Source organism: Trachemys scripta, chromosome 7 (genome assembly GCF_013100865.1).
Source record: "Trachemys scripta elegans isolate TJP31775 chromosome 7, CAS_Tse_1.0, whole genome shotgun sequence".
In the NCBI taxonomy this organism is placed as follows: domain Eukaryota; kingdom Metazoa; phylum Chordata; order Testudines; family Emydidae; genus Trachemys; species Trachemys scripta.
This window is the reverse complement of record NC_048304.1, coordinates 108,004,703-108,030,313: the sequence shown is the minus strand read 5'-3', so window position 1 is coordinate 108,030,313 and position 25,611 is coordinate 108,004,703. Positions and strand designations below refer to the sequence as shown.

Here is a 25,611-nt window from a genome sequence, read left to right as displayed (position 1 = left end):
TGAAGACTTGGCACACCACTTCTCAAAGGTTGCCGACTCCTGGCATAATGTATCCTTTATTATGAAGGTATCAATCATGACTCTATAGTTACAATTGCACTAGTCTTGCTCTTAAAGTATCTTTAAGTATGAAAAATACAGCATACCTTCCCCAAAATTGCAACACCTTGAATACAGAATGAATTTTTTAAGAATTTGTAAGGAAATCCATTAATTAGCATGAGTTAAAATTAATTTAAAAACTGATCCTTTACAAAATTTAGCACCTCATCTTCTATTCCATTCCTGATACCATCCCAATCACTACAGTATCTGAGCACCTTTCAATATTGCATTAAGTGACATGACTAACATCTGTGACTTGTGGTTTGTTCTTTCTCATCCTGTCCCCAGAGGGAGAATTACATACACAGTGGAGTGTTTTGTTTTGGATGGGTTTGGACGTTTTGTGCACTTGAGTGTGTGTGTGTGTGTGTTGCAGTCTTTTGTTGCATATCTTGCTGTGTGCTTATAGTAGAGAAGGCAAGGTCAAAGAAGTGAGCCCTTTGCCCTTGAAGTGGAAGATGGAGAGATTTGCAATAGTTAAGGCTACGATTTAGTCACGGAGGTCGCACAAGTCACAAAATCCGTGACTTCCAGAGACCTCTGTGACTTCAGCGGTGGGGTACCCCGCAGCTCCCAGCCATTACCAGCGACATACCCCGCTGCCACCAGTGCCGGGAGCAGCGGGGTACCCCACAGCTCCCAGCTGCTGTGGGTGGCGGGGGAACCCCAAGCTCCCAGCTGCCAGGTGGCTGTGAGGGAACCCCCGAGCTCCCTGGTGGTGGGGGAACCCTGGAGCTCGTGGCCGGCAGCCAGGGGTGGCAGGGGAACTCCTGGGAGGAGGCTGGGGAGCCCCCAAGCTCTTGGCAGCCACAGGGGAACCCCTGAGTTTGTGGGGGCAGCGGGGGACCCCCGAGCTCCCAGCAGCCAGAATGGCAGGGGAACCCCCGAGCTCCCGGCCACCGCGGGCCCCCAGAGCTGCAGATGGTGGGGGTTCCCTACAGCTCTCAGCTGATAGAGGAGCTGGGGCACCCCACAGCTCCTGGCTCCCACAGGCTGCGGGGGTACCTCACAGTCCCCAGCTGCTGCAGGCGGCTCCTAGCCCCTGTGCAGCGGCCCCCCCTTCAGGTGGTGTGGGGATCCACAGATCCCCATTTTTCCCCAGATATTTTTAGTGAAAGTCAGGGACAGGTCACGGATTCTGTGAATTTTTCTTTTTTGCCCGTGACCTGTCCACTTTTACTAAATATATCCATGACAAAATCTTACCCTTAGTGATGGTCCTTAGTTCCTGTGGGAGCTCATTCCAGTTCCCTAGAAAGCTCGCTTCCTGCGCACACTAGCTTTATCCTTATGTGGACTGTTCCATTATGCCAGAGAGGAGAAGTTGTTGACCATGATCTTTATCCTAGAGCTTTAGACGAGCTTTTATGCCTCCTACATCTTGGCAATTGAGCTCGTTGAAGATAAATACCAAAACAATTGAAGCTGATACTCTATCAATCTATGGGAAGCCAGTATAGAGACTGGAGAACAGGTTTGATATGCTCATGGTAGCTTATATTGTTGAGGCACTGCACTATTCTGCTCTACCTAGAATTTCTTAAGTACTGAAGACTACATGCCCAAGTATATTTCATTGCTGTGGTTCAGATGGTAAGTGATGAGGACATGTATAACTGAGTTCAGGTCACTGTCCATCAAGATGGGATGGAGTCCTACAAAGATGGTACAAAGCATTGGCTATACGAGAGCTTAGTGTCAATGAGGAATCCAGGAGTCTCCCAAACTATGGACTGTATTGACCAATTGTGTATCTTTGCTTGTGTTCCACCAAAGGAGACTGACGGACAGTGGCTGCAAACTCTTAAAAATACTTTCCTCAGCCCACCAGCATAACCGTTCTTTGCTGAGTTTTGCTTCAGCCAGCTTCGTCCGTGAGTTGATCTTGTCTAAGCACTGTATCATGCTAGCAGTAGTAGTATGACTGTATGTGGTGAACATAAGAACTGTCATATTGGGTCAGACTAATGGCCTAGGTAGCCCAATATCCTGTCTCTGACAGTGGTCAGTACTAGGTGTTTCAGAGGAATAAATGGAATAGGTCAATTATCCAGTGCCCCAACCCTGTGTTCCCATTTTAGCTTCTGCCAATCAAGATTAAGGTTCCCCTGAGCATGGGTTTGCATCCCTAACCATCTTGGCTCATAGCCATTGATGAATCTAATCTCCATTAACTTACCTAGTTCTTTTTTGAACCCAGTTATACTTTTGGCCATCACAACATCTCATGGTAATGAATTCCACAGGTTAATTGTGTTGGGTGAAAAGTACTTCCTCTCTTTTTAATCTTAAATCTTTGCATTTCTTGTTCAGTGTTCATGTATGACTTTTTAATAACAAAACAAAATTTAAAGACAAAAATCTAAGATGTTTACTGCCTCAAATGTGCTCCCTAGTGGCATCATGAGGAAAGAAACAGTATATTTAAAAACCAATTTAATATAATCTTGAACCACAAACACTGAAATGCATTAATCATTGTATGGCTATTTTAAGTTGCCATACAGAGTTAAGCTAAACTTGTACATCTGGAATGCATGTCGGATGGCAAAGGCACACCTATATTGTCACAGAAAGCTTAGAGAAGTGTAAGGCAAAATACCAGTACAATCATGGTAAAGCTAGAGAACATTCCAGTGTGTTTTGGTTTTGTAAATACTATCAAATTACAGGTCTGGAAAAGGTACTCTGAGCATCATAGCAACATGCAAGGTGAAACAAATCGGTTAGCGTAAGTCAGGGCTTCACAAACTATGGGTCGGGACCCAAAGTGGGTTGCAAACCCATTTTAATGGAGTCGCCAGGGTTGGTGTTATACTTGCTGGGGTCCAGGGCCGAAATCTTTGGGATACATTTAATGCTTGTGGTGCAGTATTTAACCTACTCTCAGTACAGAAAGATAACGTCTACACTGAGCTGGGGTATGATTCCCAGCTTGAGGGGAACATACTAACACTATTTCTGATCGAGCTAGTGTGCTAAACACAGCATGTAACCATGGTGGTGGTGGGGGGACATACTAGCCACCTCAAGCATGCACCTAGTGTCCTGGCTGGGTAGGTACTTGGTGTGAGTAGGCCCTTGTGCCACTGCATCTATGCTCTATTTTTAGTGAGCTAGCTTGATACTAGCTAGAATGGGTATTTCTCCTGGAGCTAGAAATGTACACCCTCAGTTCAAAGTGTAGATATACCCTTAGTATACTCTGCTTTCTTGTGTATTTGGTAATTTGATAAATTATAAACACGTTCAAGAGGTGCTCTCATCTTTTCCCACTATTAATTTAAAAGCAGAATGTTGGCAAGAATTTATATATGGCTTTTTCCTAGCTAGTCTGTAGTAGTGCTTGAATCTGATGGCTCACACAAATTGTGAATAAATTTTATTTTGCTGTAAGCAATAGAAAAGATGAATTAATATAACAGCTGTTTCAGATTTTTATGCAAATTTTTAAGCATAAATTTCTAAACTTTGCTTCAGCAATAAATTTTGCAAATGCTAAAATATTTTATATTAGCATTTGTGAACTTCGTTGAAGCAACCTAATTTGAAATTAGATGAGTAAACACGCGCATTCTGATTAGAATATCCATCATTAACTGAGGAAAGGATACCAATTTTAGTCCTAAAGCTAGCATATGATTCATTGAATTATAATTGTTCCAGTGGCCTTTGTTAACAGGACTTTGATCACACTCTTTTGATAAGCTGTGATTGTATGCCTTCACCACTTAGAAAAATGACTAGTTGCTCTTCCTTCCAAACAGCTGATCTTCCAACAGCTTATATGAATCCATATTTCTACAGTTCCCAGCACTCCATGATGATTTGACTTTATGCTAAAAGTCTGTACGTGTGCACGTGGGGAAGTAGACATCAAAATTAGGCAGTGTAACCATTAAATAACCATTTAAAACGGATGGCTAAAGCATGATTGGGAAGCATTCTATCATAGTAATAGCCTCTCAAAATGCATTATTCCCCATCACTTTTAAAAGATTAACATCTTTCAGGCTCTAAACCAGGGGTAGGCAACCAACGGCATGCATGCCAAAGGTGGCATGTGAGTTGATTTTCACTGGCACCCACGCTGCCCGGGTCCTGGCCACCGGTCTCGGGGCGGGGGGGTCTGTATTTTAATTTAATTGTAAATGAAACTTCTTAAACATTTTAAAAACCTTATTTACTTTTACATACAACAATAGTTTAGTTATATATTATAGACTTATAGAAAGAGACCATCTAAACCTGTCTTACGTAAACCAACCATTTAGTCAGCTGTGGGCCTGATCCAACTCCTGTTTGAAGTTGGACTGAGCCTTTTTAGAGACTTAGTGGTTTTAGGTTAAGTCACTACTATTTACACACTCTAACAACAGGTTCAGATTCTAGCAGCCGAAACCTCCTTCACCCTTTTCAAACAGGTCAATGGTGTTCAGGGCTGCATAGCTCTTTGTTTCATAAGAATGGGGATTTGCCCCAGAGTGCTTGCTCCAGATTTCCTTTCACTGTATCTCTGCATTTCAAATTCGCAGCATATCAGTGATGATGTCTCTCCAATAGTTTGTGCAGTGGTTTGGTATCCGTGGTTGTAATAAGGAGTTAATAATTGTACATTTGTTTAGCACTCTTCTCTGCTGTGTATGCTGGTAATTTCTGTATAAAAGAGAGAAAGTATTTACACACCAGCCCAAGGCCTTCCTGTCCTTTGTACAGGCTGCCCTTCCCAGTAGGCCCTAGCTCAGGGGTCGGCAACCTTTCAGAAGTGGTGTGCCGAGTCTTCATTTATTCACTCTAATTTAAGGTTTCGCATGCCAGTAGTACATTTTAATGTTTTTAGAAGGTGTCTTTCTATAAGTCTATAATATATAACTAAACTATTAAGGTTTTTAAAATGTTTAAGACGCTTCACTTAAAATTAAATTAAAATGCAGAGCTCCTGGATCAGTGGTCAGGACCTGGGCAGTGTGAGTGCCACTGAACATCCGCTCACGTGCCACCTTCGGCACGCATGTCTACCCCTGCCCTAGCTGGTAGTATGGCTCCCAAGTGAAAAATGTGAGATCATTCTTAGCTAATCTCAATAATGTTAAGAAATGTTGCAGTCTATTGCTGGCTTCCTTCAGCCCCACTCTCTTGCTCTGCAACCTTCTGGCACCTCTTGTTAACCTTTTGCTAGGGTAGAAATTAATTTATTTCTACTCCTTTTTGTCTCTGACACTTTCTAATGCTTGGCACAATCCTGCACTATGTCTGGGTCATAAATGAACGCGGCCAGGCTCTGCCCTCCGCCCTCCTTTTCCCGCCTTGCGATTTGCAAAGTACCTCGCCCTTGGGTAGTGTTGTCTCACCCCTACCTTCTGCCCTGTGTCCCACTCACCTCCACCCCGCCCGCCCCTTTTTTCCACCGTCACACGCCAGCTTAGGAAAACTGCTGCCCTTCCCAACTCCCCATCCCCTCCCAGGCAGTGCAAACCAATGGGCCGCTTTCCACGCACGCAGCTTCTTTCCAGGCTAGCCTGTTTATAAGGCAGCCCCAGCCGGGCCCCTCCCCTCCAGTGACCCTCTCTCGCCCCAGCCCGGCTCGCGCTCCAGCCCAGCAGCTAAGTCCTGGCTTGTGCTTGGTGCAGCTCCGGCTGGCGGTGAGCTCTGCCCAGTCTCCCCCGTGCAGCGCTCGCCTGGGGGGGGACCCCTCTGCCCTTTGTACCGCTCCCCAGCTCTCCCTGCCGCTGCTGCTGCAGAGCGGGGCTCGGGTTTCAGTGGCTTGGCAGCCCGGCGCTGCTGGTCTCCGCACGCCACTGAGCATCTTGGGGGCTGCATCCGCTTCTGCTCCGGGCGGCTCTCGGTGTCCCCTGGCCAGGATGCTGCTGTGGGTGAGCTGGGCGGGCGGCTGCTGCCTGCTGCTGCTACTGCTCCCCGGGGGCGCGGCTGAGCGGGCTGCCGGCTGCCCCGAGCGCTGCGACCGGGCGCGCTGCCCCGCCGCGCCCGCCGACTGCGCGGGCGGAGAGGCGCTGGACGCCTGCGGCTGCTGCCTGGTGTGCGCGGCCCAGGAGGGCGAGCCCTGCGGCGGGCCCGCCGGGGAGCCGCCCTGCGGAGAGGGGCTCCAGTGCCGGCTCCCGCCCGGCGCGGGGGTGGTGGCGACGGCCACGGTGAGGAGGCGAGCCAAAGCCGGGCTCTGCGTCTGCACCAGCAGCGAGCCCGTGTGCGGCAGCGACGCCAGGACCTACGGCAACCTGTGCCAGCTGCGGGCGGCCAGCCGGCGCTCCGAGCGCCTGCAGCAGCCGCCGGTCATCGCCATCCAGCGGGGCGCCTGCGGCCAGGGTAAGAACCGGCACGGGGGGGAGCGAGGGCTGGGATTCCCTTGGGCGTTAAACAAAGCTAAGCCAATGGGCATTATCCGTATTACCCGGGCTGATGGCCGCTCTGATCCCGAGCTCTGTAGTGAGCCCCAGGCCTGAAATCTGCTCCGCTGACAGCACACGAACCTCGTTGCCCTATAAGGATCGGTGGTTTGGTTGCTGTGTTGGGCACCTCTGTCTGGGCAGCGCCCAAAGCTTGCTTAAGACTCGGCCAGCCACTGAAGGAACCAGGTTCCTGCTCGTTTAAGCTTTATCATCTTGTTAGTACCCCCGTTAACAACGGCTAGCAGTGTCACCTCTGATACCGTCGTCGAGATCACTGATGACTGGGTAGGTGCCCAATACGTTGGTGCATGTAAAGGAGATAAACGAGACTCTGAATGTTCAAGTCTCAAGACTTGGTCAAGGATTCCAGAGCAAGCCCCTTCGCTCGTGAATGGCCTTGGAGAACTCGAGTTTGAAGCTCTCACCCGAAAGGCACACGGTGTTAATCCAGGGGTCTTTTGTAGTCTGTGGTTTCCGGGAGTCTGAATTTCAAACCTTTCAGTGGCCATTCAGCCTGATACAGTGGACTGGTCCTAATGGAGACTTCAAACCTGGTTTTATAACTGGTGGCTGCTCAACACACCATACAGACTTTTTTTTCACGTATGCACTTCTGTAGGGTTTGCAGCAAAACGAAAATTGGCAAATAAACTATAATTCTCAGCAGCTGAGAATTTAAAACAATTGTAAATAACATTCTTTACAATTTTTGGTGAGGGGAAGAGATCTTCTGCTCTTGAAGGGGCTTCCTGTTCCAGTTGTAGTTTACATACCTGGGTGAGTGGGAGTGAAAAGGTTTTATCCACCCACTCAATTAGTATGGAGGAGTTGGGAAATCTCTGAGACAAGACTAGATTATCTATTGTCATGGTCGTCATCATGCTGCAGGGATCTGTCAATATTGAGTAATAACTTTCATCCTGAAGGGTCTCTAAGTGCTTTATAAATTAGTATATAATTTCTACAGGAGGATTGTACCACTGAAATGCAGCCACCTTGGTGGTAAAATAAGTTAATTTTATTATATATGCACTATTAGAAGAGGACCAGAGGAAAGGGTTGTCCTTGACTGATATTTGGCTTTCAAGTTTGTTCAGAAACTAGGGCAAGAATGCAATATTTTTAGTATGCAAAGTAACAGGGAAAATAGTTTTTATGTTCCACTTAAAATAAAATAAAATTAACCCCACATCCTTTAAAACTGGATAAAATAAATTTTATCTGAATGAAATCGTATTGCCTGATGTAGGTTCTGAGAAATACTGGTGAGGGGGTTTATAACTGGGTACTCTTTCATGAAGAGATGTCATGGAAAATGTAATCAAAAATACTAAGTTGGCAGCTTCTGTTGTAAAACCAGGTAATACTAAATGAATGCAATATGTCCGTGACAACAGAGCAAGCAGTGAGCTGCTGCCAGCCATCTCATCAGATGTTTTATCTTGTTCTGTTTAGTAATAATACATTTAGGTGGGAGCGGGAAAAATATAAACCTAAAAGCATACTAGGTAGACTTTCTAAATTCTCTTCAAAAGGAACACAGGATCAGCGCAATACAAGTAACAGTGCACATAATAATGAAGAGGCATAATGTTTTCTCCTTGGTATTGTTTATAAGTATTTATGGCTATGCTGATTGAATCTGACAAATTAGGGGAAGTGAATATGTATTTGTCGTTTTAATGAGATTATTTTCCCCATAACAAAAATATGATGGGTTTTAAATTAGTTTTGTTAGGTATAGTTAAATGTATTCCAAGGTAGAGTTGTGTAAATTTGAGCAGTTCACTGATCATGTATACTGAAGTGAACTCTTCTCACATATAATATCAGGATAAAAACGGCAATAGCATTATGTTCTCATATAAATGGGCCCTACCAAATTCACAGTCCATTTTGGTCAATTTCACGGTCATAGGATTTAAAAAATAATAAATTTCATGATTTCAGCTATTTAAACTTGAAATTTCACGGTGCTGTAATTGTAGGGGTCCTGACCCAAAAAGAAGTTGGTGGAGGGGAGGTGTGGGGGGTCACAAGATTATTGTAGAGGGGGTTGCGGTTCTGCTACTCTTACTTCTGCGCTTCTGCTGGTGACGGCGCTGCCTTCAGAGCGGGGCAGCTGGAGAGTGGCGGCTGCTGGCCAAGACCCCAGCTCTGAAGGCAGAGCCCCGCCAACAGCAGCGCAGAAGTAAGGGTGGCAATACCATACCATGCCACTCTTACTTCTGTGCTGCTGCCTTCAGGAGAGTGGCGGCTGCTCACTGAGGGCCCATCTCTGAAGGCAGCAGCACAGAAGTAAGGGTGGCATGGTATGGTATTGCCACCCTTACTTCTGCACTGCTTCTGATGGGGCATTGCCTTCAGAGCTGGGCGCCCGGCTAACAGCTGCCACTCTCCAGCTGCCCAGTTCTGAAGGCAGTGCAAAGGTAAGGGTGGCAATACCATGACTTTGTGACCCCTCTGCAACTTCCTTTTGGGTCAAGATCCCCCAGTTCAGGAAATCTGATCTCCCCCGTGAAATCTGTTGTTGTTTTTTTTTTGTGTGTGCTTTTATCTTACGTTATACAGATTTCACGTGGAAGACCAGATTTCATGGTCTGTGACATGTTTTTCATGGCTGTGAATTTGGTAGGGTCTTACATATAAATAACAGTAAGAAACACATAATGAAGTTACAGAACTGTATTATACTCTTGTACGTGGAATTACCATACTGATTCAGACCTATAGTCCATGTAGTCTAGTTTCAAGTCTCTAACAGTGGCCAGTACCATACACTTCAAAGGAATATGCAGCATCTCCTCCAAACCCATCCTTAGGCAGAAGTGGGATAATCTGTCCCCCCCATTCCTCTGGAAGGTTTCATCTTAATCACTTACAGTTAGTGATTGTTAAACCCTGGATCATAAGGATTTATATCCCTTCCAAACTACCCATCACTTTTGGATAAATAGGATAAAATATATGGCTCAGTTTCTAAAATATTAGTCATGTTTAGTGATTCAGATGCTGTTCCCCTTGAGGTCAATCATTCTGATAAAAAGCTTGCAGAAACTTTTCATCATCTTTCTCCACAGAAACATCTGCAACTGTTTGAATGTTTTACTCTTTCCTGTCCAGTAAAAGAATATCTATGTGGCTCAGTGCATGTCTATTCCAGCTCTGAGTGAAAAACTTCTGTGGAATAAGGTGTTGAGTTTCAGAAGTGAGTGATACGGGTTGTGAGTGATACAGGTTTCAGAAGTGAGTGATATAAATGCAGTGGTTATACAAATCTTACTTTATTGGTCCAGGAACATCATATTTGATACACACGTGGAAAAGTGAGATCTGAGTTTTGTACTTCTAAATTTAAAAGCTATACCGTATTCTAATAGAACTATCTCAACCAGTTAACATCAGCAAACACTCAAAGCTTTCATTTCCTCAGAATATAAGCCTTTGATTTTAGATCTCAATTCATGAAAACAATATTGTTGTCTCATGATCTTTTTGCAGAATGGTCACAGAATTTGGGCTGTGTTTGAGCACTAGAGAAATACAACTCTGCTGTTGCTTATGCTTTATCTGCATAACCCTGAATTGACTCATTCAATTCATAGTCTTACATTTTCAGTAGAAAATCTAAAAATTAACTTTTTAGGTAAATTAAAAAAAAAAATCAAATATCCAGAAATGATCATCGTTCTGCTCCTGTAGCACCTCGGATTAGTGCTTTGTTTGATGTCTGTATCAGTGAGAACAAAAGGGAGGTGCTGGAAAAGCAGACCAGTTGTGTGACATCTCATCCCTGGTACAGAGCAAATGTTGTTGCAAGCAAAAAATGTTTCAAATGTAAAAAATCCCAAAACAGGGAGTAGGCAGGCGAGAAGGGAGGGAGGCTTCTAGCGATGTCTGATAAAGCCAGCATTGCCTACTGCAATACTTGTAAAACTTTAGCTGTGGCTTTGTGTTTGGTTTTTTTCAATCCCATTTCTAACAAGGAGGTTTTTTTTATTCATACCCAATGAAGTTGGGTTTCCGAACTATAAAATTAGGGGAGGGAGAAATCCGATAACAGTCTTTTATTTCAGAGTAGCAGCCGTGTTAGTCTGTATCCGGAAAAAGAACAGGAGTACTTGTGGCATCTTAAAGACTAACAAATTTATTTGAGCATAAGCTTGCGTGGGCTAAGCCCCACTTCATCGGGTTCATGTCTTTTATTTGCAGAATAAATGTACTGAGTATATCTTGAATTGCATAAGGAAACACAGCAGTAGGTGTGTAAAAGTTTCCTTCAAATTCAGAAAATACAAAAACTTTTTACATAATATTGGGTCATTTTAACAACTGATATAAAATAATCCATAGTGCAAACAGTCAAGTACTATGTTCAAAATCCCCTTTTTCTTTAAGTCATCTGAAGATATGCACCTGCTGACCATACAGAACAACTTCTCCACCAGTTATTTCCCAGGAAAGCATGTAGGAAATTCTATCCCATCTTTAGTTTTGTGGGATATGAAATTACTAGCTCTGTCTTGTTCTCCACGAAAGGTCCTCAGATCAGAAAACCTGCTCACCTCTTGGTCTCTGTACATGGACCAGCATCAGGAAAAAATGAAATGTACTTAATTTTGTACATCCTATCTTTTGGTTCCCTGGCTGTTATAAATATTCTTTTACTTGTCCCAGGAGTCTTGGGACACAATGCTGCATAACTTGCATCTGTACTAGCCTTTCTCTGGGTTCTGATATTCTATTTCATACACACAATATCATTTTTCTTTTTGCTGTTGTTTCTCCCATTATACAGTTACAGGCACTCGTAGGGACAAGGCACAAGGCTGACAGCATCTCACACAATTTTGTATCCTTGCTTGACATTCTTATGAGGGTACAGCATAAAGTTTGGACAAATTAGGATTGTTTTTAACATTTGCGTCTAGTAGGAAGGATAGAAACTTTCTTGTGAATGTTGTAAAAAATATTAACCCTTTTCTAACAGCCCTTGTTCTGGAACATTAGGACTAGGGTGACCAGATATCCCAAGTTTATAGGGACAGTCCCGATATATGAGGCTTTGTCTTATATAGGCTCCTCTTATCTCCCCCTCCCCCGATTTTTCACACTTGCTATCTGGTCACCCTAATTAGGATTCCGCCTTCTATTCTATGTAGGTTCTTATACTGCCCTCATCACTGTAGGATGTGAGTGCCTTTCAATAGTGCATTAGGCAGTGTGACTAACAGTGTCACAGGTGGTTCCTCCATTCTCTCATTCCCTCACCAGGGGGAGGATTGTGTGTGCAGTGCAAGGTTATGTTTTGGTAGGGTTTTGTTTTGTGTCGTTTAAAAATGTATATGCTGCCCTATGTTTATATTAGAGAAGGCAGATTGAAGACGTGTGCCTTACACTGAGAGCAGAAGGGAGTGAGGTTTGGGATGTTCCTTAGTTTTTCTGGGAGTTTGTCTCAGACCAGACCCTGAGGAAAGCTCTGTGTCCTGCACAGCCCAGCTTTATGGTTTACTGAATTTTATAACCTCCAGTCAGCACATCTTCCTTTCATAGCTTCAGAAATGGAAGAAGTTTATTCAGCGCTAAATCTGACTGATTTGATATTTTGAAATGCACGATAGCCATACATCTTGTCCAAATAACACACTATAATTATCTGGCAGAACGATTTAAATGAAGGTCAATAACCATTTGTCATTAATTCTGGGTACTTTGCTGCATAGTTCTCATTTCTCTGTCGTTTTCAAACGATGGGAAAGAACAGTAAATGGAACTACTTACATTCTTGAGCTTATAGGACTGAAGTGGCTGAATGGTTTTGGCAGTGGAAAGCATTGCAGAAATGAATAGTCAGAGCAGGAAGAGAAACTCAGCTGAGAAATCTGGGAAGGTCAAGAACTCAGCCAGATATTTATCAAGGGGGAAAGCTGATATTGTTTGTGGTGAACTGAGCTTTCAGCTGTTTTCCTGAAGATAATAATAGATATGTCATGTTTAGCATTCTGGAGAGATTTTAAGAGAACTCTATAGGTTACTTAGTACACACTAAATCCACAAAAATTATCTATGTTAGGCTGGGGGTTTGAATACAATGTGTGCACAAAATAGAGCTTTAGAGCCAAGAGAATAATTGACATAGCTTTCTTCTCCTCTCCTCTCATTGTGGCTACATCTTACTCTATCTAGGTGGCCTGAATTTGATTTTTCTTCTCTCTCTCCCTCTTGTCTAGGTCTTTCTTACCTCAGTAGGGAGTTGTTTTGTGTAGTGGAAATACAACAACAAAATATTTCCTGAAGAACAGAAGGCATTCCCAAACTCTGGGTATTGAAATGTCTCTGAAGCCAAGTTTTCAGATTAAGTGAAGTGGATTGTCTGAAGTAGCTCACCTTTTCCCCCCCTTCCCGTACTAATCCTTCCTTCTTGGGAGTCAGCAGCAGTTTTGGAGTTGCTGTAGGCTTTCCTTCAGGTCCTTATCAGCAAATGAAGCTTTGGAGGGTTGGACTTAATCCTTTTATCCCCCTTGATTTGAAATTTAAGAGCACCTTACAGGAATATATAAAAACCAAGAGTAAGCAGCAAGAACTTTAAAAAGTGGCATTTGAATGTGGTGGGGCATGTTATAGTCTCACTGTTCATGGAAAATGTTGTGCTGTCCAAGAAATTGGAGACCTTGGAAAATAATTTTTGCAAATAAGAGCTTGTGTGTGCTTGGAGGGTAATGCTGGAAATAGAATCTGTGAATGGCATGCAAAATCTCTTTGAAATTCTGTTGAAATAAAGTTTGGGCCACTCTTTCCTCCCCCCTCTCCTCAAACTGATGGAGCCTCTGGGATCCCTGGCCTGCCTGGGTGTAATACAAGTACACAAGGGGTATACAATTGGGTCCAGTCAGAAAGTGAATGCATTGCACTATTGTAGTGATTTGACTTCAGAATGTGGGAAAAGAAAAGAGGGTTCTTTATGGGGTTGCAGGTGCATGTGTTTCCTGACTTTGCTCATGTGTCTTAATTTAGGAGAAGGACTTTCACTTCTTTAAAAAATCTGACTTCCCTGTACTGGAGAAGCACTACAGTGAATTGCCTTAATTTACACCAGCTGATCATATAATCTACAGATGAAAAAAACAAAATCTACATTGTAATAAATAGCACAGTTCATTACTGCTGTAGCTTTTGGAATCCATGAAGTGAGAAGATTTTTGTGCCCGATAGCTACAGTCTCACAAACAGTGAAGATGAATTAGGCAGTCAGACATGCTAGGCTTTGCATTTCTGGATTATTCTAGCACACCTTGGCTGGTGGTAAAAGGCACAAGGCTGAAGGTCAACTGACACTCTTAAACTGCTTGGGTTGTGTAACGCCTTATGAATGCTCTGCCATGGAAGTGCTCCATTTCTGGGGGAAGTTATTTGTAAAGGAAAAATAATTGAATAAATACCTATAAATAAAATACGCAGTCGTGTTCTAGCCACGGAGCTCTGGAGAAGAAGAGCTATGTGAAAGCTCGAAAGCTTGTGTGTCTCACCAACGAAGTTGACCCAATAAAAGATATTACTTCACCCACCTTGTCTTTAGAAGGAAAATGAAATAGGAAAGTCAGACCTCTGAATGTACACCTCAGTCCTCTAAAACAGTTGTCTCCAACATTTATATGCCCAGGATCACTTTTTGCATCTAAGGACAACCCAGGATATACCCTTCCCTGAGGCCCCACCCCTTCCCCGAAGTCCCGACCTGCTCACTCCATCCCCCTCTCCCTCCATCACTCACTCTCCCCCACCGTCACTCACTTTCACTGGGATGGGGCAGGAGGATTGGGGTTTGGGAGAGGGTGCGGGCTCTGGGCTAGGGCCGAGGGGTTCGCAGTGTGTGAGGGGGCTCTGAGCTGAGCCTGGGGCAGGGGGTTGGAGTGCAGGAGAGGGTGAGGGGTGCAAGCTCCAGGAGGGAGTTTGGGGGCAAGGAGGGGGTTCCAGGCTGGAGCAGAGTGTTGGGGTGCTGGCTCTGGGAGGGGGGTCCAGGCTGGGGCAGTGTTGGGATGCAGGAGGGGGTATGGTATGCTGGCTCTGGGAGGGGGTCAGGGCTGGAGCAGAGTGTTGGGGTGAAGGAGGGGGTACAGGGTGCTGGCTCTGGGAGGGGGGTCAGGGCTGGGGTTTGGGGTGCAGGAGGGGGTTCAGTGTGCTGGCTCCGGGAGGGGGCTCAGGGATGGGGGTTGGGGTGCAGCCTCCCACCGGGCAGCACTTACCTCCGGCAGCTCCCAGTCAGCAGTGGGCACAGTGAGGCTAAGGCAGGCTCTTTGCCTACCCTGGACCCACACCGCTCCTGGAAGGGGCCAACACATCCCTGCGGCCCTGGGCGGGGGGCGCGAGGGGGTACGTGGCTCCGTGTGCTGCCCCTCTCTGCAAGCACTGCCCCCACAGCTCTCCTGGCCAACGGGAGCTGCGGGGTTGATGCTTGCAGGAGCAGAGCACAGAGGGAGACCCCTGCCCCCCATCCCTGGGGCTGCGCTGGTTGCTTCTGGGAGCGGTGTGGGGCTGGGTTAGGCAGAGAGTCTGCCTTAGTGGCAGCCACACTGTGCTGCTGGAGATTGCGATCGACTGGTTGGTGACCACTGCTCTAAAACATGCTTAACCTTACCACCAATAGTCCCACGAATGGGTATAGTAGTCCCATTAAGAAAAGTATTTATACCTATTCGTGGGACTATTGGTGGTAAGGTTAAGCACAAGTTTAGTACTTTTTTTTTTTTTTTTGACAGACTGCTTATAATATACTTAATTGGTCTCACTTTATGCTTTATTTTCATCTTTTCAAAGTTCAGGTGTGATCCCTGAAAATATATTCTTTGCATCACCAGAGTTTGAAATCCAGTTCTACGGACTTGCATAACTTCTCCACAATGAGCTATTTGTAAGGTGTTACCAGGAACACGGATGATACCAAGTTTAGGAATGGTTTACATGGTGGTTGGAATTAGTAAATACACTTTAATTTTTAAGGCATCCACGCTTAATGCCTTGCTTACTTGGATATTTGTGTTTTTTAAAGAAATGAGTAAATCATTTTCCAGAGTAGAACATACATTTTTGAAATTTCTGCAAAATAGGTCGAGGTATGCAAGCTTTTCTGTACACCTTACTTCTTTCAATTTGATGCCTATCCCTGACCTTTTTATTGCAATAAACACACCTATCACTTCCTGATTTCCTGGGGTTTAGTAATTAGCGGTAGGCAAAGAGACTATTTAGTTTGAAAATAACATGGGGAAAGAATGAATGTGGGCCCTGAAGGAAGTAAAGTAGCATAGATCTATGGATGAAAAGTGCTATATAAGAATAGATTATAGTAATAAAAATACCTTGTGGCTGTTACACAATAGCTATAAAATCTTCAGATAAGACTACGGTCCTATCTGCTTCTGGGATATCAAGCTTTTTAGCATAGTAATTTATATGAGCGTCTTTAACTTCTGCCATTAAGGGAAACTATGCAAAAGTTGAGTTTGTGTTTTTTCCCCGACTTTCTTGCCCTTGATAACCAAATATTCCTAGAAAATGAAAAAAAAAAAAATCAGTCTCCCCAAAATAGGGACATCTGTTAAATGTTAAAAGCAAAAGTCTCATGCCTTCAGAATGTGACCTTAGTTTTTTAATGGAGATAATTTTTTTTTGAATAGGATATCTCCTTGAACTGGAAGGGACCTTGAAAGGTCATCGAGTCCAGCCCCCTGCCTTCACTAGCAGGACCAAGTACTGATTTTTGCCCCAGATCCCTAAGTGGTTTGAACTCTCAACCCTGGGTTTAGCAGGCCAATGCTCAAACCACTGAGCTATCCCTTCCCCCTGAGTTAAGAGAAATGTTCTGGATAACACTTTTGTTTACATTTGGAATAGGTAAACTTGCCCATTTAAATGGGTTTTGTATTCATTCTCTTACGAGGAGTATGGAACTAGGAAGGAGAATAGGATGTTGACCCGAATTGGAAGCTTTAAATGCTATAAACTGAGCAGAGTGGAAAAAGGAGAAGGCGGAATGATTGCTGACTCATCCATCGTGTTTTCAGAATTCTGCAGAAAAGAAAATGACACGTCTGCTTTGAATCCTGTTGGCTGAAGTGCTCATTGCTTCTGTCTGCAGGATCTATTGCAGATCCTTTTCCACATCTACCAAAAGTACATGTCTTAATATTTCTATTTCAGGCAGGTTTTCCTCAGTGATGTTTTCCAGTTCAATATGCTTCACCCTTGTCCTGAATATCTTTCTTCTGCCTGTTTAGCTTTTTCCTAGCTCTGGTCCAGATGTTGCATCTGAACAGAACTTTCTGGGGGTACATAAGGCCAGGGAGTGGGACAACCGTTGGACAGTTAAGCTCCATTTCTATTGTTTTTTCCACTATGGAAGTTCAGCTCTCCCCCTCACCACTTACATTTACAATAAGGGTCTTTCACTTCTGATTTATTTTAGTTGTTTGTCACTGTGCTCTGCGGTTTCTTTCCATTTAATCATCCCAATGTGTCTCCCTCATTGATTTGAAAATCAATGGGTTTGACGTGGATGTTTCCACTGATGTAACTTTTAGATTGTTTTGATGGCACACTAATGCTGCACAGTTTAAAGAAGAACTTCTGTAGGCTTTGAGCATTTATATAGCAGCTTCATCTAAGGTTCTCCAAGCATTAGTTAAGCCTGAGCATACTTCATTTTAAAGATAAACTTGTAATATTGAGAGGATAAATGACACTTCCATGATTTCACAGTGAGTCAGTAGCATAGCTGAGAAGTCCTGAATCCCAGCCATAACCAAGAGACACACTTCTTTCAGCAAAAAAAATGTTTATCTAGCAATCCTGATGTTAATTTTCAGTAAGAGTCATAATCATAAGGATGTTTCCCTGATTCATACACCACTAACGGTAGCTTTCATATTAGTGGTGGGAAGATCTCCTGCTTAAAATAAATCATTAAAATCCTAGCCAAATAATACAGTATAATACTCAATAAGAAAGCCATAGGCACTTTATCCCAGGGTGGACATTTATCACTTCTATTCAGTGATAAGGAGATACAATATTTGCATGGGGTGGGTGTCAGTAGTAGGCATGTGTCCACAGAGGTCTATTTCATCCTCACTAAGAACCTAGAGTAATTCATGGAACTGAAATAACAAATTCTTCTAAGATTTCTGTGGTGGATAATTAATTTCTCTAAAGACGTTTGCACATTTTGACTCCAGTTTTATAAATATGCAAGAGCATTGCCTATGTTATGTTGTTTACATAACATGATTATTAGTAAATGTCCAGTACCTATGCTTGTTCCCTAATAATTTGTCTTCAAAGCACTACTCCTTTTTAGACCCCTTTGAGGTGGGTAAACTTTACTGTCCATGTTATAGTTTGGGGGAGAGGAAGAACTGAAGTACAGAGTGGTAAAGTGAACTATCCAGCACCCCACAGCAAGCCTGTGGTAGAATTCATGTTAGAACTTCCTGCCTGCCCAACTCTCAACTCATCCTTTCAGTCCTTCTGCCTAGGGTGACCAGATAGGGAACTAAAAAAAACAGGAGTGCGAAATATCGGGACAAATTGCGTCCCGACCAAACATCAGTCGGGACGCGTAACAAACGCCTAAATATCGGGGCAGTCCCGATTTTATCAGGTCACCCTAATTCTGCCTCCAGTCAGAAGTTGTGGGAGCTATTTAGTTTTATAGCCTTTGGTATAGATTCCTGTGTTTAACCATGAAACAATGAAACAGACTACAGTTAGACACCAGTGTTGCTTCCCTTGTGGATAAAAAAGAGTTTTGAGGCTGACATTCATAGGGGCCTGATCAGGCCATGTGACAGATTACTGAGAGCTAGCCAAGAAAGAATTGATCCTCATGTAAATATTATGAAGATGAGAATACAGTGCATACACTCTGCTGAAGATTGTGTTGACACCAAACAAGAAGCTTTACTTTAAAACCTCCACTAATCCTATAGAGTTTCTAGCTTCAGGAAATGTTTGATTAAGTGAATACTAGATTTTGCTCAATTTATTATTCACTTGAATAGGACACTTGAAACATCTTCATGGTACACTCTGTTATGCAAGTATATTCTTTGTTAGGGATATTATGTGATGGATATAGCTATTTCCTCCTAAGCAATTGTCAGTGAAATCTCTTTAGGTTGTTCTCTCTAGTTTGTTAGCATAATAATGCTGGCAGCATTGACAGACGACCATCTCAAAACCCCTTCCTGTGATCTTTGTTTATGCTAGATAAGTGGGTTGTCTTTACAACATGTAAATTGCTGCTCCTTGTTTTCTTAATACCGTCCTTGCATTTTCCTTTATAGTGGATTACACAATTTATCCTTCAATAGTACGTGGAATATTATGGTTTACAGTTTGATGTAATTTTAAAGATAAAATGGAAGAGATGGGGAGAAAAATTTCAAATACGATTTTTTTTACTTTCCAATGGAGCAGTAAGTACCTTTCACTGTCAGCTAAATAAATACGCTGCACTTTCAAAACAAACAAAAAACTACAGTTACAGAGCTTTAAAATACAGCTGTTCTGGATGAATAGACATTTTAGAATGCAACTCATTCTTCAATGGAATTTTCCCCACAGAGTTGGAAATCACCTACAGGACGGATAACATTTTAAGGTTCTGTGGCCCCGAATCAGCAATCATCCTTATTTAAACAAAGCACATAATTGTGTGCTCTGGTCCTATTGACTTCATTTATGCTGGGAGTATTGTGACTTCAGTTGGGTTTAAGCATGTGTCTAAGTTAAGCATGTGTTTAATTACTTTGCTGAATTGGGGCCTATAACCACAGTGTGTATGTAATGTTAAACAAGTAGCAGGTAAATGAAGCAATAGTCGATTTGCTTGTGCAAAACTGATACTGTTTGTAGCTTATCAGTAGACACTATAGCAGGATGCTGTGGTATAAGCTTTTATTCTTTATATTGTGCAAGGACCTCCTGGAAAGAATTTTGATAACTGTAGAGTTAACAAGGAAAAACAGATTAATCCTTGGATCTGAGCCTTACTCTCTGAAGGGCTACCAGGCACCAGCCTGGTTTTAGCATACCACGGGATCTGCTGCTGAGCGTTAACAATGGTTCTGATGAATGAAGGAAAAACACTCTTGAAACCAAACCTTTTCATTGAGGATGCTACTGCTTCACAAAGAGTCCTAAACAAAAACAAAAAACCCCAAGCCTATTATTTCATTGAAAGCACCAGAGTGTTGGTGGTAGAGGAAATCTTTTTCAAGTTCAAAACTACACTTAGACACATATATTTCAAAGAGGATGCTTCAAACAATTAGCATGTATATGCATGTATACTAGCTTTCATTTTTGTTTTAATAAGAGTACTGATAATCAGAGCTGTCCAGAGGATGACCATTCTGTTTTGCAGCAGTTTGAGGTTTCAAAGTTTGTTTTGGTTCCATATTGAAACAAAACCTTTTCAAGGTTTTCACAAAAATGGAATTGTGTCTAATGTCTTTTTTCAGATTGAAACCTAAGCTTTTTGGTTTGGAAAGGTTTTTTGGGTACAGGGCTCTCTGGTTAACCCTCCTGTTTGAAACAGCACTACTTCAAAGCACACTGCAGAACTTTTAGTACATGATGTACTGACCACATGGCCAGTTAGTGTTCTGTAGAGTCTCACCCCGTTTTGCCACACACTAACTGACCTGATTCAGAGTGTTCTGCGATGAAAACTATGCCCTGAATCAGGCAGAGCAAGGCCTTGAACTTGGGATTTCTTACATTCCAGTCTAGTGCCCTAACCACCAGACTATAAAGTGTGAGAATCTTTCATTGTCTTTCCCTTTCTTGAAGTGTCCAGAGGTTTGGATGAAATTAAATTGTTCACCCAAATGTTCCCATCCCCTTTATTGCTAGTGTTGACTGACTGCGTTGTTTCTTTTCTGAAGTCTCTGCTTAGAATCCATACTGGTCACTTGCTGTTCCAGCACTCTGTTACTCTGTGCTAGGAAATGCAAAGATCAGTGATGGGTTAAACCTTCAGTCTAAATCTATCAAGCTTTTGAAGGTAGGGTATGAATGTTTGTGGTCCATAGAGACCTTTACCTGATAAGGTTTGTGGAGTTACTGTATAAACACACTGTAAATGACTGTCGCCGCGCCAAACTGCTTACACTTTATGTAATGTGGGTGAAATAAACAAGTAAAAAGTGGAGAGGGAAGATGGGGCGGTAATAGGCTGTTTTAGCATATATTAGCTGTGGTGGTGTGCAACTCCTAGATATAGGAGGCTGATCAATAATAGTGGTCACAGACATCAACTTGCCACCTGCCCACAGGGTATTGGATGGAACCCAACCCCTGCAGTTCTGGTGCCAGGTAGGATTCAGAACTGGATGGGGTGGGAGGGAGTCTGAATTGGGAGGGAGGGGGTCCTCCTGAGTTTCGGCCCAAGATGATGAGAAGCTCACACGAGCAGCTCATGTCATAAGAATTCCAACACGCGAGATGGAAATCTCATAAGAGTAAATGATCTCCAAAGCTCCCTTCTAGTTTGGGCCAAAATCTTAAAACAGCTTGCAAGATATTGGCTCTACTAAACACTATATCTTTGAACCCTAGTTCAGCCTCAACCTAAATCTAACATAAATCTAGATCCAGATATGCTCTTTGGCTTATCTTTTTATAAAAGATAGGTTGTCATTGGAGAGTTACTGTGGACAATGATTTCAAATACTTGACTTTCACAGTTGTAGTATACAGCAATGGTTCTCATCCCAGGGTATGCGTACCCTTGGGATATGCAGAGGTCTTCCAGGGAGTACATCAACTCATCTAGATATTTGCCTAGTTTTACAACAGGCAACATAAAAAGCACTAGTAAAGTCAGTACAAACTAAAATTTCATACAGACAATGACTTGTTTATATTGCTCTGTATGCTGAAATGTAAGTACAATATCTATATTCCAACTGATTTATTTTATAATTATATGGTTAAAATGAGAAAGTAAGCAATGTTTCAGTAATAGTGTGCTGTGACACTTTTTTGAAACTTTGTGATTTTTGTAAGCAAGTGAGGTGAAACTTGGGGGGTACCCAAGACAAATCAAACTCCTGAAAGGGGTGCAGTAGACTGGAACGGTTAAGAGCCACAGGTATACTTCATGTAAAGTATGTGGGAGTGCATTGCCCTCTAATGGCAGGTCCACTGAAAATGGCCCCCATGCTGACAGCTAATAGAGATTTTCTTTATGCTCAGGTGCAGAGAGCCATGATATTTTCCAATTATTCTTTGAAAATTAGTTGCCTCAGGAAATTTTCATGTTGTAACCTATTAGTGTTTTAGTCAATCAGTCATCATCTACCAATTAATCATCGCTAACTTGATGATCATCTGTGTAACTTCATTAATAAATCACCCCTAGCCATCCCCATGGGCATTAGGCATTATGTAATAGTTCAATACAAGAATTACAAAACCCAATAAACACAGTGTGTTATAAATAGAGATGGGTTTAATCTGTAATGAAACAAACTTCCCCAAGTTCAGAAGTTTTCAAAGCCAAAGTTTTGTTCAGGCTCATCTCTCAGTGTAAGGCTTTATCTTCACTGCCAATTACATGGTAAAACTTTTGTCATTCCCAGGTGCTTAAAGCAGGGCCAGCTCTGGCTTTCCGGCCGCCCCAAGCAAAAAAACCCCAAAAAAACAAAATAAAAAACGCGGCGCAGCCAGAGCCAGGGTGCAGGGGGACTCCCTGCGCTGCAGATGTGCCCCGGCTAGCGGGGGCCGGGGGAGGGAGCGGGGGGAGAGAGAGAAGGGTATTGGCCAGGGCTTCAGTGGGGCGCTGCCACGTGGCCCCTCCTGCCGTGCCCCCTGCTGGGAGGGCTGCGCACCGCTCCGGTCAGCTGGGAGGGAAGGACGCGGGCTGCCCTGCCAGGCTTGCTGCTGGGCACTCCCGTCCTCCACACCGCTGCCCCCTATAGAGCGGCCGGAGCGGAACCAAAAAATAAAGTGGCCATGCTGCCCTAGGATTGGGTGGAATGCTGCCTCCTACAAGCTGCCGCCCCAAGCACCAGCTTGCTCGGCTGGTGCCTGGAGCCGGCCCTGGCTTAAAGCAAGACAAAAGTTTTGCTTCGGCAAGCAGCAGTTTAACCGGCTCGTTGTCTGCAGGAGCGCTCTCCTGTCGACAGTGCGAACCCTGCTCGTAGGGAGTGGAAGTATTTTTTCAGCAAAAGTGCCGACAAACAGCGTTTACGCTGCCTGACTTTTAGCGACACGGCCATGTCGCTAAAAGCTGTGTAGTGTAGACAAAGCCCTAAGACATCATCAAGGAAATACCAAGTGGGAAGGAAAAAACAATAAGGGTGTGACAAAGAAATAAGAAAAAGTAAGCACAAAAGTTATATATATGGAGCCAATAGTGTCCAGACCAAATGTAGGTTAGAAATCTAGATTTTAATTAAAGTTTAAAAATGGGGAGAGATCCACAGAAATGGAAATCAAGAGGGAGCGAATTACAAGCCTTATCTAATAGTGGGATCCCTAAAAAGGTGTCTGATTATGCATATCAGCATGAGACACAAGGAGGAGTTAAAAATAGTAAGAACCTACACTCTACGGGCTTCTGTATGATGCTTTCTATATTAGTAGGTAGAAAGTGGTGAGAGTAACTAGATAAGATACTGATACAACGTCTCTTCCTCCAAACTCAGAGATGTTCTTTTTGGTCAAAATGGTAACCCAGTCTGTCTGTCTTTTTTGCTTTGCTAGTCATGGCATAGTAAAATACAGTGTTTTAAAATGCTGCAGTTAAAGAGAGTACCTTTCATTATTTGAAATCAGGAAATACTTGTGTTTGCAAAATGAACGTGTAGAACCCTGTAAATCACTCTTTGCACTCACTGTTCCTGCGAATTCCTTGCCGTCACTAGAACTGGTTGGAAAATTTGGAGAACAATGAAACAAACGAAATTGCTCAAAGTTGTGACTTTTTTCACCCGTTTTCCAGTCAGCTCTAGCTGTTGCAGCAATTACCTTGTAATCATACAATCACGAGCAACTATTGTTCATATACAATTGTGTGAGTTCAGATTACGTGATAATTTAGGCTGCTATGTGGATGTCTTCTATTGATTTGTTTTCCTCTTGGTTTAGCCTGTTTATTGTTGGTACAAAAGATACAACAACAAATGTACTTAGTGGTCACTGCCACTGTTATAGGAAAGAGTAAATATATATTTACATACACAACAAATAGCTGTTCAAGCAGCATTTTAAGGAAAAGCAAACTTTGGGGTTGGGGTCACCCTGCCTCTGTGGGTCACAATTGAGAGTGCTAAATTCAGGACAAACCCTTAAAAAATATGGCAGTCGCACTGCAAAATTGGTGGTTATTCTCCCATAAGAGATACCAGACCTGCAACAAAAGTAAACTTCTGTTTCACCACACTGGCTAACAAGAAGTCAGAAAAACAATCTCTTTAGGCATTCCAGTCCTGGATTGAATACCAAGACACTAGACCAGGGATCGGCAACCTTTGGCATATGGCCCATCAGGGAAATCCACTGGCAGGCCGGGATGGTTTGTTTACCTGCAGCGTCCACAGTTTTGGCCAATTGTAGCTCCCACTGGCCGCAGCAGTTCGCCGTTCCAGGCCAATGGGGGCTGTGGGAAGCGGCAGCCAGCATGTCCCTCGGCCCGCACCGCTTCTTGCAGCCCCCATTGGCGTGGAATGGTGAACTGCAGCCAGTCGGAGCTGTGATCGGCCGAACCTGCAGTGTCTGCAGGTAAACAAACCGTTCCGGCCCACCAGCGGATTTCCCTGATGGGCTGCGTACCAAAGGTTGCCTATCACTGCACTAGACTTCAAGATGCAGGGCCAGCTCTGGCTTTTTTGCCGCCCTCCCCCCTGGCAAAAAAATCCACCTGCCGCCGCTGCCCCCCCCCCCCAGTGCGGTAGGGGAGGGCGCTGAGCCAGGAGGAGGGCTGAGAGCCCGGCCGGGGCTCTCCGCTCTCCCCGTCGGCCAGAGCGCCGGGGGGAGAGTGGAGAGCCCCCGGCAGCCAGAGCGCTGGGAGGAGGGCGGAGAGCCTGGCCGGGGCTCTCTGCTCTCCTTGACTGTCCAGAGCACCGGGGGGAGGGCGGCGAGCCCGCTGCGGCTCCGCTCTTCCTGGTGGTGGGAATGCCGCGGGGTGCGCGGCGAGCCCAGTCACAGCCCCGCTCTCGGGCCGGAGCGCCCTGCCGCACCGTCCCCTTCCAGGCGCCACCCCAAGCAGATGCTTGGTGGGCTGGTGCCTGGAGCCAGCCCTGTAAAGATGAGTGGTTATTTAAAACCAATTTCATCAAACAAAAGGATTCTTCTGATCCCAAAGGACCAGCCACATATCCAAGTCCATATACAACTCAGATCTTGCCCAATAATCATGCTGTTGCTGATTCTTTAGTATCTAATATCTAAACCTTTATTTATAAAAAGAAAGAAAGGTGAGAGTTAAAATTGGTTAAAGGAATCAAATAAATACAATATTTACTCCTGGGGGAATTCTGCGCCACTGCATGTGCGCAGAATTAATGTCCCCCACAGATTTCTTTGCTTCACTGCAAAAAAATGACTTTGACAGGGAAGCAAAGAGAAGCTGCAAGAGCAGTCATACACCTCTCTCTAGCAGTGCATATACATAGATTCAGGCAGCCAGCAGAGAGGTAAATCGCCACGGGGCTGGGGACATCTGAGCCAGGATCAGCTGCTAGTCCTGGCTGGGCTGGAAGCAGGAGAGGATGGGACTTTCTCTTCCCCTGCAAGGAGTGGCTAGGGCTGTGTCAGACCCACCCCCAGAAACCTCCCTCAGCTGCAGGAAGCTCAGCAGCCTGACCTGCTTTCTGCCCCCATCACTGCTCAGCTGCGGAGGGGAGGGGTCATTGTATGGGGAGCTGCTCCTCCATCCTTCCAACCCCTGTGCATCTGGACATCCCATACCCAGACACCTCTGTCAAGCCTCACCCAGTACGTCCAGAACCCCCCTAGCCCTCCATACCCGAACCCCACCCCACTGAACCTCAAACCCTGCATCTGGAGCCCCCCTGCACCCAGACCCCCTGCCTCT

At 44.2% G+C, this 25,611-nt stretch overlaps 1 protein-coding gene across 1 annotated transcript in view; it reads left to right on the top strand.

Moving 5' to 3' along the window:
* The first annotated feature begins 5,966 nt into the window (after nucleotides 1-5,966).
* Nucleotides 5,967-25,611, top strand: part of HTRA1 (HtrA serine peptidase 1) — a 45,897-nt gene continuing 26,252 nt past the window's right edge. Inside the window, exon 1 of the mRNA XM_034776997.1 lies at nucleotides 5,967-6,426. Within this exon, the coding sequence (XP_034632888.1) occupies nucleotides 5,967-6,426 (460 nt within the window). The remainder of the gene's footprint in view (nucleotides 6,427-25,611) is intronic.